At 46.5% G+C, this 18,078-nt stretch overlaps 1 protein-coding gene across 1 annotated transcript in view; it reads right to left on the reverse strand.

The window, feature by feature from the left end:
- Positions 1–881: 881 nt before the first annotated feature.
- SLC9A9 (solute carrier family 9 member A9) overlaps positions 882–18,078 on the reverse strand; it is a 595,026-nt gene continuing 577,829 nt past the window's right edge. Inside the window, exons 15-16 of the mRNA XM_036243492.1 lie at positions 2,840–2,945; positions 882–1,318 (exon numbers count right to left, since the gene is read on the reverse strand). Coding sequence (XP_036099385.1) covers positions 1,091–1,318; positions 2,840–2,945 — 334 coding nt within the window. The 3' untranslated portion in view covers positions 882–1,090. The remainder of the gene's footprint in view (positions 1,319–2,839; positions 2,946–18,078) is intronic.

An 18,078-nucleotide genomic window follows, 5' to 3' on the forward strand; every position in this document is an offset into this window, starting at 1 on the left:
CTTTTTGGAGTCTAGTATTAACATCTGTATTTCAAGAGAAGCTGGGCTTGAGGTATCTTTATAGCTTAAAGGCACAGGTCATGCAGCTGAGTTAAAAGCTATCGTGTTGGTCTCTCCGTCAGGGGTCAGGAGCCAGGCCTCGTGGGGAGAGTCCTGACGCTGCCTCCTGGGCCCCTCAGTGTGCTCAGTGGCCATCAGCACAGCTCCCCTTGCTGGGCTCCTGCGGGCCCCCTGTGCGTGCTGGGTGTGAGGACAGGGCGGGGCTCCAGAACCATCTCCTGCCCCGGACGGTGGCCTATGCTTCGGCATCTCATTACCCATCACACAGAGGGGCCCAGCGGAGACCCAAGACGTGACCCAAAGGCAAGCAAGGTCCGAGAGGCTCCTTCTCAGGGGAAAGAGCATGGGGAGAAGAGACCCGATCTCCAAGGCGGAAAGTAGGTTCGCCTTTAGGGCAGGGTGCACCCATTGAAACCGACCCCTTCACTCCCTGGAGCGGAGCTCGAACAGGACGCCACTGGACCGGAGGCATGGGCCCTGGAGGCCAACGGCGGCAGCACTGAGCACTAGCTGGGCTCTGCAAATAGCCCTGGGGTCATTAAAGGCAAGTGGGAGCCCAGGTCCCCAAAATATAAAACTTATCACTTACTAAATAACTGGGCATTCTCTCCGTTTGGAGCCATATATGTATGCTCAAAACTCTTTTTCTTATTTTTAAACTCTCCCTAGTGAAGGGAATAAAAGCCAACGTCTAAGCAAAGGGCCTGGCAGCTCAGACAGAGAAGAAACACCTGCAGACAGCACCCGGTTTCCCTCTTACAGCAGCTGGACCCGCCTCCCGCCCCACCCCCACCCGCCAACTTGTTAATGAAAATGGCTGCCGTCAAAACTTAAATTCAGTTGCATAATATAGAGGAACAGTGATACATTCTCCTTTCTTCAGGCACCAGAGGATACACATGACGAGGGTTTGATGCTCTCCAATTTATGCTCTGGACACATTTTCCCGTGTGTCCTCTGTGCCTCATCAGCGTGGCGTGTTCCTCAGGGGCCCTCACCACCTGCGGTCAACCTGCGCCGTCCACGCCCACTAACTCAGCTGGGATTGACCCGCGGTTCGCTCGAGCTGGAGTTCATAGCCGCCTAGGCCCAGGTCGCCCTCGTAAATGTTTTCCTTGTTTGGAGCCTGGGGAGCAGCTTTCTTGCCCAGATCCAGCCTCGCAGGGGGGCTGCAGGGGAAGGGGGACAGCTCCTGGTCACTCGCGGCTAGTTCGTCCTGATGCACGATGCATTCCGCATCCTCCGCCTTCAGCTGTTCCTGGAGTTCGGGGGAGAGACACAGGGAGAGTCACTTCGTGCCGAAGGCAGGAAACAACAGCCATCCTACTGTGTAGAAAACTGGGGTTTCTGTTGCTTTCTCTGAAGTGCCCTCAGTGCTGGCCCGCCGGGGCTGTTTCTGGTACAGCAGCCACCGCCTTCGCCATCTGTGGGTATGGTGACACCTTCCCCTGGGTCGGCACTGCGGACGACACCGCAGCACAGCCTCCGTGGCTGAAGGGAGCTCAAACGACATTTAGTGGGTTCCTTGAACTGCTACCAGGGCTCTGAGAGGATTTAGGGGTTACCAGGGCTCAGAGGATTTAGGGGTTACCAGGGCTCAGAGGATTTAGGGGTTACCAGGGCTCAGAGGATTTAGGGGTTACCAGGGCTCAGAGGATTTAGGGGTTAGCAGAATCCTGTGGTCTCAGAGCAGGGCGTGATGCTCAGAGTTTGTTTGTAACATTGGGATGCTGCTTTTACACTATCACAAAATTCTCAAAGCACATTATATATAATGAAATTCAATGGGGTTTCTTGAGAAATATATATTTTAATCCTCACCTGAGGATATTTTCCTGTTTATCTTCAGATAGAGTGGGAGGGAGAGAGGGGGAGAGAGAGAGACACATCGATGTGAGAGAGACACATCGATTGGTTGACTCCCACACGACCCCAACTGGGGCCGGGGACAAACCGCAACTGAGGTACGTGCCCTTGGCCAGAATCAAACCCAGGACTCTGGTCTGTGGGCTGGTGCAAACTGGCCAGGGCGTTTCTGTTATATTTTAAAAGTGAGTCTGCATAGCATGTCTCTCGGGATGAGTGTCCCAAGGCTACGATGACGGGAGGTCACTGCAGTGGACAATGGCATCACTTGGGTGGCTCTGGCCAATCTGGTTTTCTGCAGACAGGTTCCCTTGAAGGAAAGGACTGTGGTCTTAACCCTTCTCTCCTTGGCTTTGGGAAGGCCATGCAAGTCGTCGTGCAGTGAGTCCCGGCCCGGTGGCCAGTGCGGGGCCCAGTGGAGAGCTTCTTAGGGCACAGATGCTGACCCCGCACTCAGAGTGTAGGGGCGATCTGACAATCCACACTTCTCACAGTCCTGAGTGGTGCTGAGGCTGCTCTCTGGGGACCGGCTTTGGGACAGCTGTCTTGCGTGGGTGCCCTGCGTGCGTAGGGCAGCGGGCCAGCCTGGGTGCAGCCCCTGACTCCGAGCTGCTGCTGCTGCTGCTCGGCTGCTTCCGCCTCTCGCGTGAGAGTGACCCACAGGCTTTGTGTTCAAAGCTTCTGAACGCAGCAGTTTGGGAGGACATGGTACCTTTCCTACATTGCTAAATTCATTTTATGGTTAAAAATATTGGTAACAACAACAGCTTGCACTTTTCAAAGAAGAATGAGCCCACATTCACAGCAGTAGAGGCTTCTCGGTGCAGCGACTTTAAGACGCTTCCTGCAGGCGGGAAGGAACAGCCGCCCGCGCTCCCCGCGCTCCCCGGGTCCCACTGCGGCGCGTACTCACCCCGTAGGCCTGAGGGCTGGTGAGCAGCCTGGAAATCGGACTGCACCATTCGGGCAGCGTTGTGGTCAGCGGAGGCCCCGAGTGGGTTAAAATGGGTTTCAGGTATCTGGGAGGCCTGTTAAGGAATACTCGCCAAAAGGAGGTTCGGGTTGGGTTCCCACACCGCGCGGGCCTCTGCATGCAGCAGAAGAGACCGCTATGTTCACCTGTAGACCCTCTCCTCCCTCATTTAGGTGACAGCTGGGCCCGCAAACACTGGTGTTTACGATCCTTGCTCCGCACTTTCCCAGCCTCCCCGCAACCCTGAGTCGTGAAGGAAGGCGAGCCAGAGTGCTCCTCTCCCACGGGGGCTCCCCCGTAGGGATGTAGCCTGAGAGGGACCTCCAGCAGCAGCAGAGAACATTGTGTTTTCTTAAAACTGCTCACAGGGCTTAACCCACCAGGGATTTTCACAAAGGAGCAGGAGGTATTTCATAAAATGCTCAGACCTTTTAGAGCCGGGTGGTGAGCATGGATCGTTTCCAAAATGCTTTATATTTAATATTCAACGTGGCCACTGCATGTGTCACACATCAATGCCTCTGTACACACAATTATGTTTTAGAAAAGCAGGTGACAGGCTTGTTCTGTTGTCTAGCACCTGTTTTCTCATCTCGTCACCCCAACGAGCTCTAAGGAGTTAAAGAGGAACCTGTTCGTCTCAAGCTGCTCTGCCCCCCTCCGATCCAGCAATAATGACATCCCCAGGGGCGGTCTCAGGTTACCTTGTTACTTTTTTCTCAAACACAAGTAGCCAAATCATTTCACCATTCCATCAGAAACAACTTTTAAGCTTTATATTATTTCCTCTTCTGGAAAATATTTCACCTCATCATCTTCCCGAAAAGCTTCAATAACGAGGGAACGGGAAACAGCGGGCAGCGCCTCACTCTGGCTGGGTGGTGAAGGTCCGTCACCCAGGCACTGGGGACACAGCAGACCCTGCAGGGGTTTCCACTGTGCCCACCCCCGCTGGGCCCGGCGCTCTGCCCGCCTGCGATGCCCGAGTGTGCCGAACCCAGGGAACCTGCAGCCCACAGGGCAGGAGTCTGGTGGCCACTGGCCTCAAATCATCGGCCACCAAAGTGGGGACAAAGCAGGGCTGCTCCTGAACACAGCCTGGGTGTGATGCCAGCAGAGTGACCGAAAGATGCGGAAGAGGGTCTGTCATTCCAACTGCAAGTGGCAAACTTGACGACTCCCCTCAGACAGGCAGCCACTGGCCGCAGTCGGGGACTCGGGGGGACAGTGAGGGCTAGAGCCTGGGACATCTGGAAAGTATATCTGCAACTCTGGAAGGCCCTTGCTAATCTGCCACTAATTTTTATTAGCGTGTTGGTCCCTTCCTTTTTGGAGGAAGGAATTGAGGCCTAGGGCTAAAATGATTTTAAATCATCCAGAGGCCCCCTTGGCTGTTTGAGCTCCCGGCATCATCCCTGGTAGAAGCTAATTTTCAGGACAGAGTCATCCACGTGACCAGCAGGTGCTCTGGAGAGAAAAGCTCACAGACCTTGTTCATGGATTGGAAGAATCAACATCATCAAAATGTCCATACTACCCAAAGCAATCTATAGTTTCAATGCAATCCCGATCAAAATACCAATGACATCCATCACAGAATTAGAACAAATACTTCAAAAGTTCATTTGGAACCAAAAAAGACCTTGAATAGCCACAACAATCTTGAAAAAGAAGAACAAAGTTGGAGGCATCACATTACCAGACTTCAGGTTATACTACAAAGCCACTGTAATCAAAACAGCCTGGTACTGGTACAAGAACAGGCATATAGACCAGTGGAACAGAACAGAGAACCCGGAAATGGACCCAAGGCGATATGCTCAATTAATATTTGACAAAGGTGGCAAGAGCATACAATGGAGTAAAGACAGCCTCTATAACAAATGGTATTGGGAAAATTGGACAGCTACATGCAGAAAAATAAAACTAGACCATCAACTTACACCATACACAAGAGTAAATTCAAAATGGATAAAAGACTTAAATGTGACTCATGAATCCATAAAAATCCTAGAAGAAATGTAGGCAACAAAATTTCAGACATTATATGCAGCAGAATTTTGACTGATACATCACCTAAGGCAACAGAAACAAAGGAGAAAATGAACACATGGGACTACATCAAACTAAAAAGCTTCTGCACAGCAAAAAATACAATCATCAAAATGGAAAGGCAACCCACTGTATGGGAGAGCATAATTGTCAATGATATATAGATAAGGGATTAATTTCCAATATATATAGAGTGCTCATACAACTCAACAAAAGGAAGACAAAGAACCCAATGAAAAAATGGGCAGAAAAACTATATAGACACCTCTCCAAACAGGACATACAAATGGCCAAGAGACATATGAAGAAATGCTCAACATCACTAATCATCAGAGAGATGCAAATTAAAACAACAATGAGGTATCACCTCATACCTCCATCAACAAATTATCAAACAACAAGTGTTGGCGAGGGTGTGGAGAAGAGGGGTCTCTAGTACACTGCTGGTGGGAATGCAGACTGGTGTAGCCACTATGGAAAACAATATGGTGTTACCTCAAAAAATTAAAAATTGAACTTCCATTTGACCCAGTGATCCCGCTTCTAGGAATATACCCTAAGAAGCCTGAAACGCCAATCAGGAAGAATATATGTACCCCCATGTTCATAGCAGCACTATTTACAATAGCTAAGATCTGGAAACAGCCCAAGTGTCCACCAGTAGACGAATGGATAAAAAAAGCTGTGGTACATATACACAATGGAGTACTATGCAGCTGTAAGAAAGAAAGATCTCTTATCCTTTGAGACGACATGGAGGGACCTGGAAAGTATTATCCTAAGTGAAACAAGCCAAACAGAGAAAGACAAATATCACATGATCTCACTTATTTGTGGAATATAATGAACATAACAGTCTGAGGAATGGGGTAGTTCCAGAGACGTGGAAGTGGGGTACAGACTGACAATCCCCAGAAGAGGGGATGGTGGGGGAGAGATAAACCACAGAACTTATATGCATGTATGCATGAACAATGGACATGGACAACAAAGGTGGGGACAGGGTGGGGAGGGAGGGGGAGGGGGGAATCAGTGGGGGCAAAAGGAGAAACATCTGTAACAAAATTAAATTAATAAATTTAAAAAAAAAAAAGCTCGCAGACCGCACCCCTGCTGAGAGCTGCAGACCCGCTCACACACGTGCTCCTGAGGACACTTGAGGACACCTGATGTCATTAGGGTCTGTGGTATGCATAGGTCAGGGAAAAATGCTTTTCTTTAGGGAGATGGGAGAACAAGATAGATATACAACCTGAGTGTAAATCAAGGAAAATCCAGCCAATGTTATTTCCAGACGGGAAATTCCCAGCAAGGAAGCAATGTTTCTGGAGATGTCGTGTAATAAACAGAACCGGAGCCAGAAGCAGAGGCCTGTCAAGGCTCCGAGAGAGGATGGGCAACCTGCGCTGCTGAAATTCTTAATGTACTGATCAGTAAACATTCCAAATAACATGGCAAAAGTGAAATACAGACTTAGAACTGTGTAAGGAACATTTTCTTGTTTAATCCTGATGGGGTATCTCTCTCTTGTTTAATCCTCACCCAAGGATGTGGTTTTATTGATTTGAGAGAGAGAGAGAGAGAGAGAGAGAAACATCCCGGACATACCCTGACTAGGGATCAAGCCCCAAACCTAGGTATGTATCCTGACTGGCAATTGAAACCACAACCTTCCGGTGCAAGGGACAATGCTCCAACCACGGAGCCCCCAGCTGGGGCCTGCTGGGTGTCTCTTTAATTCTGTGCAGACATTATTGGAGCTAACACTTATGGACTAAATTTGTAGCTTCCTGTGAATCGAGGCCTGGACCAGCCGAAGGTTTGTCCCATGTGGACAGGCTGGCACGTCGGACCCGGAGACCTGGGCACGCGCCAGCCGCCCCAGCACTGTCCTGCCCATGTGAGCTGTGGTCGGCTATCTACTCCTCGAGCCTCCAGTATTATGAATAGCAACTGAAATAATATATGTAGGAGTGGTTTTAAACTCTTTTGTGCTATTTAAAAGATACTTACTTTGTTTTAAAATTCATTTTCAAAGCAATACTTCCAGGAGACACTGGCTGTTGCTTAGGCAGCGGTGGGAAATGATGCCCAGGGAGCTGAGACGGGCGGCCGGCCTTTCGGGGTGCGACTGGGACTCAGGCGGGTGGGCAGATGGAACCTGCCGGCTGCCTCCGTACAAAGGAACCACTCAGGCCCTGGCCAGTTTGGCTCAGCGGTTAGAGCGTCGGCCTGTGGTCCTGAGAGACCCGGGTTCGGTTCCCGCTAAGGGCATGTACCTCGGTTGCAGTTTGTCCCCGGCCCTGGTTGGTTGTGCGGGTGGCGACCACTCGATGTGTCCCTTTCACATTGATGTTTCTCTCTCTCTTCCTTTCTCTCCCTCCCACTCTACCTGAGCAAAAAAAAACAAAAAACAAACAAAAAAAAAAACAAAGGAACCACTCGGGTTAAAAGTTGTACGGGAGCTGGTGTGAGCGGTGAGAGGTGGGGAGCCTTTGCCGATGTCAGACCCTCCAGGAACCTCACGGCGCCCTTTGGGCTGATCCAGGGGCGGGAGCGGGTGGAGGGTGCAGGCGCCCCAGGCCACGCGCGGTCTGTCTCCAGCCTCGGGGTTTGCCCGTGGGGCTTCCTGCATGTCCGCAGGAGGAGGATGTTGAGGGCGGCGTGAGTGGGAAGGCAGACCGAGTACTGCAGGAGGGCGAGACGGGCGGGGTGCAGCCGGCCACGAGGTTTGCCCGCGGGGAAGGCCTGAGGAAGCCCAGCTGAAGGCGGACCCCTGGTCTGAGGGATTCGACACCGGAGCCAAGAAGGCAGTGGGTCGGCATAAATACAGTGCTGAACATATCCTTTGTGCTTCGCTCACTCATTCTCTCTCTTCTTCCAAACATTCACTTGTTTTTATTTTGTTCAATGGACCAAACTACTGAGGCACCCACGGAAGGAACTGAACAATTACCTTCTAGAGTAGCAACTCCCAGGTCTCCAGCCCGTGGTCTGCTGGAGGTGGGCTGTCGTCTCCGCCTGGGCTCAGTGCTGGGCACATTGAGATGCTCAGCGAATAGTTGTTGCATCAAGAAAGACAGCAGGCTCAGAGGGAGTTAAAGGGTTAATTGCTCGGCGGAACCCAGCAGTGGCAGAGCCTGGCCTGAGACTAGAACATTTCCCCACTCTGGGATGTCTTCCTTCTGTTGCAGAGACACCGAGAAACAGGGCTCGTCTCACTGAATAGTCCGGATGCAGCAACCAGTGACTTCCCGAGCTCCTCACTGCTGAGCCATGTCTGGGAAGTGCTGATCTCCAGGGTTACCTGAATTATTAACAGGTAAGAAAACTTTGGAGCTAGGAACAAAATCCCAAACACAGATTTTGCAAAATGTGTTGTTTTGTGTATCATCAGGTTCTAGTAGATGTTTGGGAAGGAGAGCCCCCATTGGATATTCTCGGTACGGCTAGTCTTGCTTGTCTGATAAGCTAGGAACACAGAGATGAGATGTTACACTCTGGGGGAAGAAACAATGACATTTCTCATCTTTAAAGGGCGCAAGCTTGGAAATAGCACTTTGGTCCCGGAGATGTAAGTAAAATCTGAAATCTACCCAGAACTTAACATGCACAACAGAGGAAAGACAGTTAGCAGACACATTTCTTCCCGGCCTGAGCTGTCAGCAGGTCCAGAGCTTCCCGGGACTAACATTCAGGCTACCTGGCAACACTGATCTCTCTAGCTCTTTTGGTTTAGTTTTTGTTTGGGTTATTTTAAATTCTCATGTTTTGTCCATGGTAAGTTGCCAAAACCAAGGCCTATGGTCCTACATATATTGGCCAGAAGTAAATCCCCAGTCAAAGGTCAGCTCCACAAATGACCATCTGCTTTTCCCCGGGGGGACTCAACTTTCTTGCCCACATTGACTTCATCCTCCCCAAATCCATGTGTTAAAGCCCTAATCCCCAGCAGACGGTTTTGGAAATGGGGTCTTTGGTAGGTAATTAGGGTTAGATGGGTCATGAGGGTGGGGCCCAGTGATTAGTGCCCTTCTAAGACGAGATGTGGGAGGTTTGCTGACTCTCTCTCTGCCTGTCCACAGAGGCTGTGTGGGCACGCAGCGTGGTGGCGGCTATCCGAAGGCCTGGAGGGCTGGCACCTGCTCAGACTTCCAGCCTGCAGAACTGCGAAGTCAGGGTCTGCTGTGTCCGTCACCCAGTCTGGATTTGTTATGGCAGCCTGAGCTCCGGCCCTCTGTCACAGTCTTTGATTCGAGAGCCCTGAAGAGCTATGTTCTATCTTGGTATCGATAAATTTGCCTAATCATAAAGATCATTTTGGACATTTGTTAAAATTTCAGGTTTCCAATTCCTTCCTTGGAGGCTCTGACTCAGCAGATCTGGGGTGGGGGGTGGGGTGGCCTGGAACTGTGTGTTTTTAATAAGTACCCCAGGGGACTGATGATCAGGTAACTGTGGAACACAGCGGCCTCTTTCCAGAGTATTGCCTTCCATGTGAGGTTCGAATCCTGAATAGGAAGACAAAGAACATAGTCTCCTATGTCCATCAATCCATCATTTTTAGGGTGAGTATATGTATAAGGTAAGCCCATTTGGTCCAGAACCCAGATCTACCTAAGACCTGTGCCAGTTGCTCCATTTGTCTGGGGAAGGGGTTACACGTGGTTCATCAGGATGAAGACTTGATGATGCTACACCCGGGAGTGCATTAATGAAGCAGCACACCTCAGTTTGCTAGGAAGACTTTGTGCCTTGGAGCATTTGCATGGGTTTGTACGTATAGGCTTGATAAATGGTCAAGAAATATGTAAACAGATGGCTTTTCCATTCTCTTCTGACCTGTTCTTACCCCCATTTCCAGCTTTTTATTTTCCAGTGCCAACTGAGAGGGTCAAGGACCCATGCCCGGCACATGGGAAGGACAGGTGCATGCTGACATGGACGCCAACCTTGCCCTCCAAGCCCATATACTCGTGTAGAAACCCAGGTCCCACTTGCTGTGGACTTGATGTGGCCCCACACTGTTATTTGCACAGCATCCATGACAGAGCTGGCAGAGGACACCGAAAATTAGATGTACCCTACTGCTGTATGACTTCAATATACGTCACACATCTTCTGCTGCGTTTCCCAGGAAACAAATGTGTCCCCCTCTTTCCTCTGGATGTCAGACATTCGGTCTGGGACATTCGGTCTTGCCATCTTGGTTAAGCATGTATGAGCCATTCTGAGGGTTAGGGTTCTGGTGGGAGAAAGGCTTTAAGGGCCCAACTGAAAAGCCTCCTTCTTTACGCTATTTTATCCCCCCGTTCTCTCCGGCTAGAGGCAGGGTTCCCATTGCACACCAGGCACTTGCAGAGACCCCAGCAGTGGGGTCCTGTCTTCACAGCAGTCACTCTGTTCAACAAAAAGCTAGCAAGACGGTACTTCTCCTAGGTTATCTATGAAGTTCTGCTTTAAAAACAAGAAAGCGACAGAAGCCCTCTTTTCACACACATAGGTGAACATATGCTTCTTTGGCAGTACTAACCCTTGTCATGGTAAAGGAAATCGTCTAAACTCCTGGGAGAGAAAGCAAACAGCCTATGCCAGAAGGGAAACCCTGATGGGTGAGCAGAGCTGCCTGGAACAGCCGGCAAGGAGTGATTGCACCCCCTTTCAGTCTGGTCTCTGAGCTCTGCTAGCTCAGGTCTACTGGGGAATGGCTCCCCTCCAGGCCAAGTCAGTGTGTTCCTTCATCCGCAGACTTCTGGGTTCTGCCACGCTGAGCTGCATCAGCTGCATGGCGGTTCCGTGCAACATGCACATCCTTGCCTGACAGCGTCTACCACGCGGTCTTATAGCTCATTGTTTACATCTGCATCTCCTTCATTAGACTCTGAGCTCCTTCAGGGCAAGAACTGTATTAGTATTTAAAAATATATTTTTATTGTGCCCTGGTCGGTTTGGCTCAGCGGTTGGAGCATTGGCCTGTGGACCAGAGAGTCCTGGGTTCGGTTCCCGCTAGGGGCACATACCAAAAAAAAAAAAAAAAAAAATTATTGTAAAATGAAACAGGTATTCACGAAGGCTGGCAAACCCAATGTACATAATAACTCGTTAACAGGCAATGACACACGCAGGCCAGGAAGCAGAACTTTGCCACTTCTGGGAGTCTCATCCTAATCAAAACTCCTCCCTCTCCCCACGGGAACTACAACCCTGATTTTTAAACCTATCACTTTCTTGAATTTGTATTGTAGTTTTATCACTCAATCATCCATTCCTATACACTCCAGTTTGGTCTTGCCTATTTAAAACATGCGCTATGTCTTTTAATCTATAAATTCCTCCTCCGTACTTTTAACTTATTTACACTTTGTCTGCTGAAGAACCCGTGGCGGTTCCCACAGTCTGAATGTTGCTGACAGCAAGCTCCTGTGCAGCCCGGATCAGATTCAGGCTCTATTCTAGTCCATTGTTTCGGCAAGACTAAAGAAGGCACATTACAGCTTGTTGTCTCCTTTTGTGTAATCCTGGTAGCCGCTGACATGTAATACCTATATAGTTTTGCTCACTGGGTTTGCAAAAAGTGAAATTCTAATTATGTCTATTTTATTATATTAAGTAGAATACATTTATACAGAGGCACTTTTCATTTGTCCTACTGGGATTTTCCATGGACTAATCAATATAGGAAAGACAAGATAAATGCTTGATTTATTGCATCTATTTACCAGTTTTCTAAATAGTTATTGGTTATCATTCTCTGAAGATGGCTGATTCTTTGTTTAAATATCATTATAAAATAATAAATTTAAATGACTTTGATTGCAGCTATTGTTGCTGAAGCTTAATCTGATTCATCTTTGGTCAGTGGGAATCTTTTCAGATTGGCTCCTGAGTCCCAGTGACCCGATGTGGTATCTTTGATAGCTTCCTTATCATCTGTATGACAAGTTGTTCTAGGCTCATCTTGTACATTTCCCGTTCCAGTCCTCAAACCAATTATTTATCCAAAGTTCTCTGATTTCTTTAAGGGAGAAATGGTATTTTAATAGAATAACCAGGGAATGGAGGGTTGCAATATACAGTATGGTGTGGTAAATGTTTAACAACTGATTCTGTCTTTTTTATAAAAAAAGACTGGATTGGTAGCATTTCCCAGTTTCCATGGTGTAAATAATTCCATCACGGCTGATTTCAGCATAGCAACATGAAGTCTCTGAATGTGGAGCTGGGGCACGATCTACTCTTTCCAGTGAGTGCAGACCAGCTCACCGTGCCACTGGTTAGGATCTCACGAGTTCAAGACTTTCTGACTCTCAAGGACATAGAGAAGGATAGGATTAGAATAATTCATAACTACTTGTTTTTATCCTATGTTATACATATAGTAGTCTCAGAATAACAATACCGATACCACCACCATAGTAATTATATAATACATTAAAAATTTTTGCATATCCTGCCTTCATTCTGACCTCTCACTAAAACCCCTATATGAAGCTATACTATATAGCAATTACATTCTCTCTTCTCTCTCTCAGCCCTCATTTATTCATAGCTCTAAAGGTAACTAAGTTTAATGCTCACCTTCAGGCCTATTTTTTTTTTTTTTATCCTCACCTGAGGACATTTTTTCATTTTTTGTTCTGATAGAGTGGGAAGGAGAGAGAGGAAGAAAGAGAGAGAAACATTGATGTGAAAGGGACACATCGAGTGGCTGCCTCCCGCAGGGCCCAACCAGGGCCAGGGAAAAACTGCAACCAAGGCACATGCCCTTAGCAGGAACCGAATCCAGGTCTCTCTGGACCGCAGGTTGATGCTCTAACCGCTGAGCAAAACCGGCCAGGGCTGCTTTAGTCATTTTGATCGTCTGAAGGTTGTGCTTCAGTAGATTTTTCATGAAGGAATCATGGGAACATTCTCTGAGTTCTTGAATGTTAATGTGCCCTTTATAGTTCAAAAGTGTTTTTTTTTCTGGAAATAAAATTGTTGGCTTATACTGTCTTTATTTGGCAATCTTAAATATATTGCTATTTTCTTTTGACATAAGAAGTTGCTCCTGAAAAATCTAATGAAAATATAAATTTATTATATTAAAAAATACCCGAGATAAATGAAAGTGAAAATATAACATACCAAAATTTGTGAGATATAGCAAAAGATTTCTAAGAGAGAAGTTTATAGTGATATATGCCTACCTCAAGAAATAAGAAAAGTTTCAAATAAACAATCTAACTTTACACTTTAAGGAACTAGAAAAAGAAGAACAATAAAGCCCAAAGTTAGTAGAAGAAATAACAAAGATTAGAGCAAAAATAAATGAAATAGAAACTAAAATGACAATCAAGAAAATCAGTAAAACAAAGAGCTGACACTTTGAAAAAGATAAATAAAATTGACAAGCCTTTAACTAGATTTACCAAGAAAAAGGAGCGATGATTCAAATAAATAAAATCATAAATAAGAGAGATGCGACATAAATACAAAGGATCAAAAAATACTACTATGAATAATTATATGCCAATAAATTGGACAACCTAGAAGAAATGGATAAATTTCTAGAACCATGCAACCTACTAAGACTGAATCATATGATGGCAAAACCTGAACCGACCAATCACTAGTAAGGAGATTGAATCAGAAATCAAAAATCTTCCAATAAATAACAGTTCAGAACCAGATGGCTTCACTGGTGAATTCTACCAAACAGTGAAAGAAGAATTAATACCAATTCTTCTCAAACTTTTCTAAGAAATAGAAGAAGCAAGAACTCTTCCCAACTCATTTTATGAGGCCAGAATTACCCTGATACCAAAATCAGACAAGGGGTGCGACCCAGCGGCCCACAAGAACTGTGCAGAGCCAGGGCTCCGGACCAAACCCGCGCAGTGCAGAGCCCGGAGCAGAAGGTCCCTGTGCTATGGACGGAGCAGCCGGCTACCGGGGTGAGCGGCCCTTCAGGGCGCTTCTCCCTGCACTGCGGGGAGGTCCCAGCATTTTGGAAGATCCCGGGTCTTCCCTGGGAGGAGGCAGTGGGAGCGGCCAGGGCCCAGCAACCTGAGCCCACCAGCACACCTGGCACCATCGGACCAGTGGACACTCTGTGTCAACACCGACCAGGGCACAGTAGTGGAGCTGTCAAGGTGCCGGTCACGGAAGCCTCGGACAGCCGGGAGCACGGCACCATCCCCCATGGTAGCAGCCCCATCAGAGTCAAGATATACCCCCAGCAACAGAGGCTGGGGAGCAGACATCCATTCCCAGGCAACAGAAGTACAGACCAGCAGCTGAGACCCATCCCCAAAAACTACAGCAAAGGCTGAGCAGGAGCTGAGTAGGAGCTGAGCCCCACTGGGAAGCAGCCCTCCCCAGCTGCCAGCAGCGGGACCTGGGGCTCCATAGGGGCCTGTGCAACACAGCGGCCCACAAGAGGGGTGCAGAGCTGGGGCTCCACAGGGGCCTGTGTGATCCAACTTCCCACGGGATCAGCGGGAAGCGGGGGCTCCAACAGGGCCTGTGCAACCCAGCTGCCCACAAGATCGGTGGGGAACCAGAGCTCCAGTAGGGCCTGTGCAACACAGCCGCCCATGGGTTCAGCTGGGAGCGGGGGCTCAAGAGGGGCCTGTGTGACCCAGCCGCCCAAGGTGCCGGCAGGGAGTGCGGCTCCAGCAGGGCCTGAGCAATACAGCTACAAGTGGCACCAGAGCCCTGCTGGGAGGGCCCCATGCAATCCAGCAGCAGCACCTACCGGGACACACAAATATCAGCCCCCAGTTGTCAATCCTCCAGGATCCACAGCAGGCAAGAGGCGAAATGCAACAGAATAGTCTGGGAGGCACAGTGATATATAGTGAGCTGCCTACACATCCAAACATCCCTCACCAGGTCTGGAGGTACCAGACGGCTAAAATGAGGAGACAAAGAAACAACACCAGAAGGAAAGAAAAAGAGGAATCACTAGAAAAGGAACTACAGGAAATGGAAGAAAGCAACCTGTCAGATAAAGAATTCAAAGCAATGATTTTAAGGGTGCTCAAACAATTGGTGAGAACTACCAGCAACTTAATAAGAATTATGAAGAGCTCACTGGGAACTACTTCAGCTTAAAAAAAAGAGGTGGGAGCTACGCATAAACAGGTGGAAGCTATGCATAAAAATCAAGAGAAAATAAAGAATGACATAGCTGTTATGAAAAGTACCTTAGAAGGGTTCAATAGTAGGTTAGAAGAAGCTGAAGACCGAATCAGGACTTCGAAGACAAGTAGAGAAAAACACCCAAATAGAGGAGAAAATAAAAAAAGTTTAAAAAGCAGCCCTGGCCAGTTTGGCTCAGCGGTTAGAGCGTCGGCCTGCGGTCCGGAGAGACCCGGGTTCGGTTCCCGCTAAGGGCACGTACTTCGGTTGCAGTTTGTCCCCGGCCCTGGTTGGTCGTGCGGGTGGCAGCCACTCGATGTGTCCCTTCACGTCGATGTTTCTCACTCTCTCTCCCTTCCTCTCTCTCCCTTCCACTCTATCTGTACAAAAAATGGAAAAATATCCTTGGGTGAGGATAAAAAAAAAAAAATTAAAAAAAAAAAAAAAAAAAAAGCAGGAGGAGAGTTTAAGGGAGCTACGGGACAATCAAAACATAGCAACATTTACATTATAGGGTACCGGAAGGAGAAGAATTAGAGAAAGGAATAGAAAACCTGTTTGAAGAAATAATGACAGAAAACTTTCCTAAACTGGTGAAGGAAAAAGTCACAAAAGTCCAGGGAACACAGAGAGTCCCAAGCTAGATGAACTCCAGAGGACCCACAGCTAGACACATCATAATAAAAATGGCAAACATTAAAGACAAAGAAAAATCTTAAAGGAAGCAAGAGAGAGACAGAAAGTTACCTACAAGGGAGCTCCCATTAGACTGTCAGCTGATTTCTCAATAGAAATGCTGCAGGCCAGAGGGAGTGACATGAAGTGTACAGAGTAATGCAAGGCAAGGGTCTGAACCCAAGACTACTGTATCCAGCAAGGCTATCATTCAAAATTGAAGGAGAAATAGAGAGCTTCATGGATACAAAAAAAAAAAAGCTAAAGGAATTTACCACTGCCAAACCAGCACTGCAAGAAATGCTTAAGAGACTGTTGTAAGAAGAAGAAAGAGAGAGAGGGAGAGAGCGAGAGAGAGGAACACAGGCAAAAAATTAAAATGGCAACTAATAACTATCAATAATTACCTTAAATGTAAATGGCTTAAATGCTCCAAATCAAAAGACATAGGGTAGCTAATTGGATAAGAAAACATGGCCCAAATATGTGCTATTTACAAGAGACGCACCTCACAACAAAAGACTCCCACAGGATGAAAGTGAAGGGATGGAAAAAATTTTTCCAAGCAAATAAAAATGAAAAAAAAAAAAAAGCTGGTGTAGCAATACTCATATCTGACAAGATAGATTTTAAAATGAGGGCCATAATAAGAGACAGAGAGGGTCACTACATAACATTAAAAGGATCAATCCAACAAGAGGATATAACCCTGGTAAATATATATGCACCAAATACAGGAACACCAAAATATATGAAAAAACTTCTGAGGGACTTCAAGGGAGAGATCAATAGCAATATGATCATAGTGGGTGACTTCAACATGCCACTGACAACACTGGATAGATCTTCTAGACAAAAAGTAACAAGGACATAGAGTCCCTACAAGACGAATGAGATCCGTTGGACTTCATTGATATTTACAAAACATTTCACCCCAAAGCTGCAGAATATATATTCTTCTCAAGTGCATACGGGACATTCTCAAAAATAGACCACATGTTAGGACACAAATCAAGTCTCTACAAATTCAAGAAGATTGAAATCATACAAGCATCTTCTCAGATCACAGTGGCATGAAACTAGAACTCAATTACAATGAAAACACACAAACACATTCAAACACTTGGAGGCTAAATAGCATGTTATTAAACAATAAATGTGTTACTAACAAGATCAAGGAAGAAATGAAATACTTCCTGGAAACCAATGAAAACAAACACACAACACAAAATCTAAGGGACATAGTGAAAGCAGTCCTGAGAGGGAAGTTCATAGCACTACAGGCCTACCTCAAGAAACAAGAAAAATTCCTAATTGACTTTCTAACCCTACAACATAAAAAACTAGAAAGTAAACAAAAAGAAAACCCAGAGCAGTAGCAGGAAGGAAATAGTAAAAGTCAGAGCAGAAATAAACAACATAGAGACCAAAAAACACCAAAAAACAAAACAAAACAAAACAAAAAAACACCAAAAAAAATTTCAAAAGATCAATGAAACAAAAAGCTGGTTCTTTGAAAAGATAAACAAGATCAATGGATTTTTAACCAGACTCACCAAGAAACATAAAGAGAAAAACAAAATAAACAAAATCAGAAACGAAACAGGAGAAATAACAACTGACACCACAGAAATAGAAAGGATCATCAAAACATACTATGAACAATTATACACCAACAAATTGGACGATCTAGGAGAAATGGACACGTTTCTAGAAACACACAGCCTCCCAAAACTGAACCACAAAGAGATAGAAAACTTGAACAGATGAATAACAACAAAGGAAATTGAAGATGTAATTAAGAAACTCTCAGCGAACAAGAGCCCAGGCCTGGAGGGCTTCACGAGGGAGTTTTACGAAACATTCAAAGAAGATCTAATATCCATTCTCAAACTATCCAAAAAATCCAAGAAGACGAAACACTTCCAAACTCATTTTATAAGGCCAGCACAATTCTAATTGGATATCCAAAACTGGATAAAGACACTACAGAGAAAGAAAGCTACAGGCCAATATCCCTGATGAACACAGATGCCAAAATCCTTAACAAAATATTAGCAAATCATATCCAGAAATACATTAAAAAATTATTCATCACGACCAAGTGGGATTCATCCCAGGGATGCAAGGATGGTACAATATTCACAAATCCACAATGTAATACACCACATAAACAAAATGAAAGATAAAAACCATATGATCATATCAATATCAATTTTGTTGAAAAGACATTCAACAAAATCCAGCACCCATCTCTGATAAAAAACACTCAGCAATGCAGGAATAAGGGATTATATCTCAACATAATAAAGGTCACATATGAAAAA

The sequence above is a fragment of the Molossus molossus genome, unplaced genomic scaffold (genome assembly GCF_014108415.1).
Source record: "Molossus molossus isolate mMolMol1 unplaced genomic scaffold, mMolMol1.p scaffold_m16_p_5, whole genome shotgun sequence".
Taxonomy (NCBI): Eukaryota; Metazoa; Chordata; class Mammalia; order Chiroptera; family Molossidae; genus Molossus; species Molossus molossus.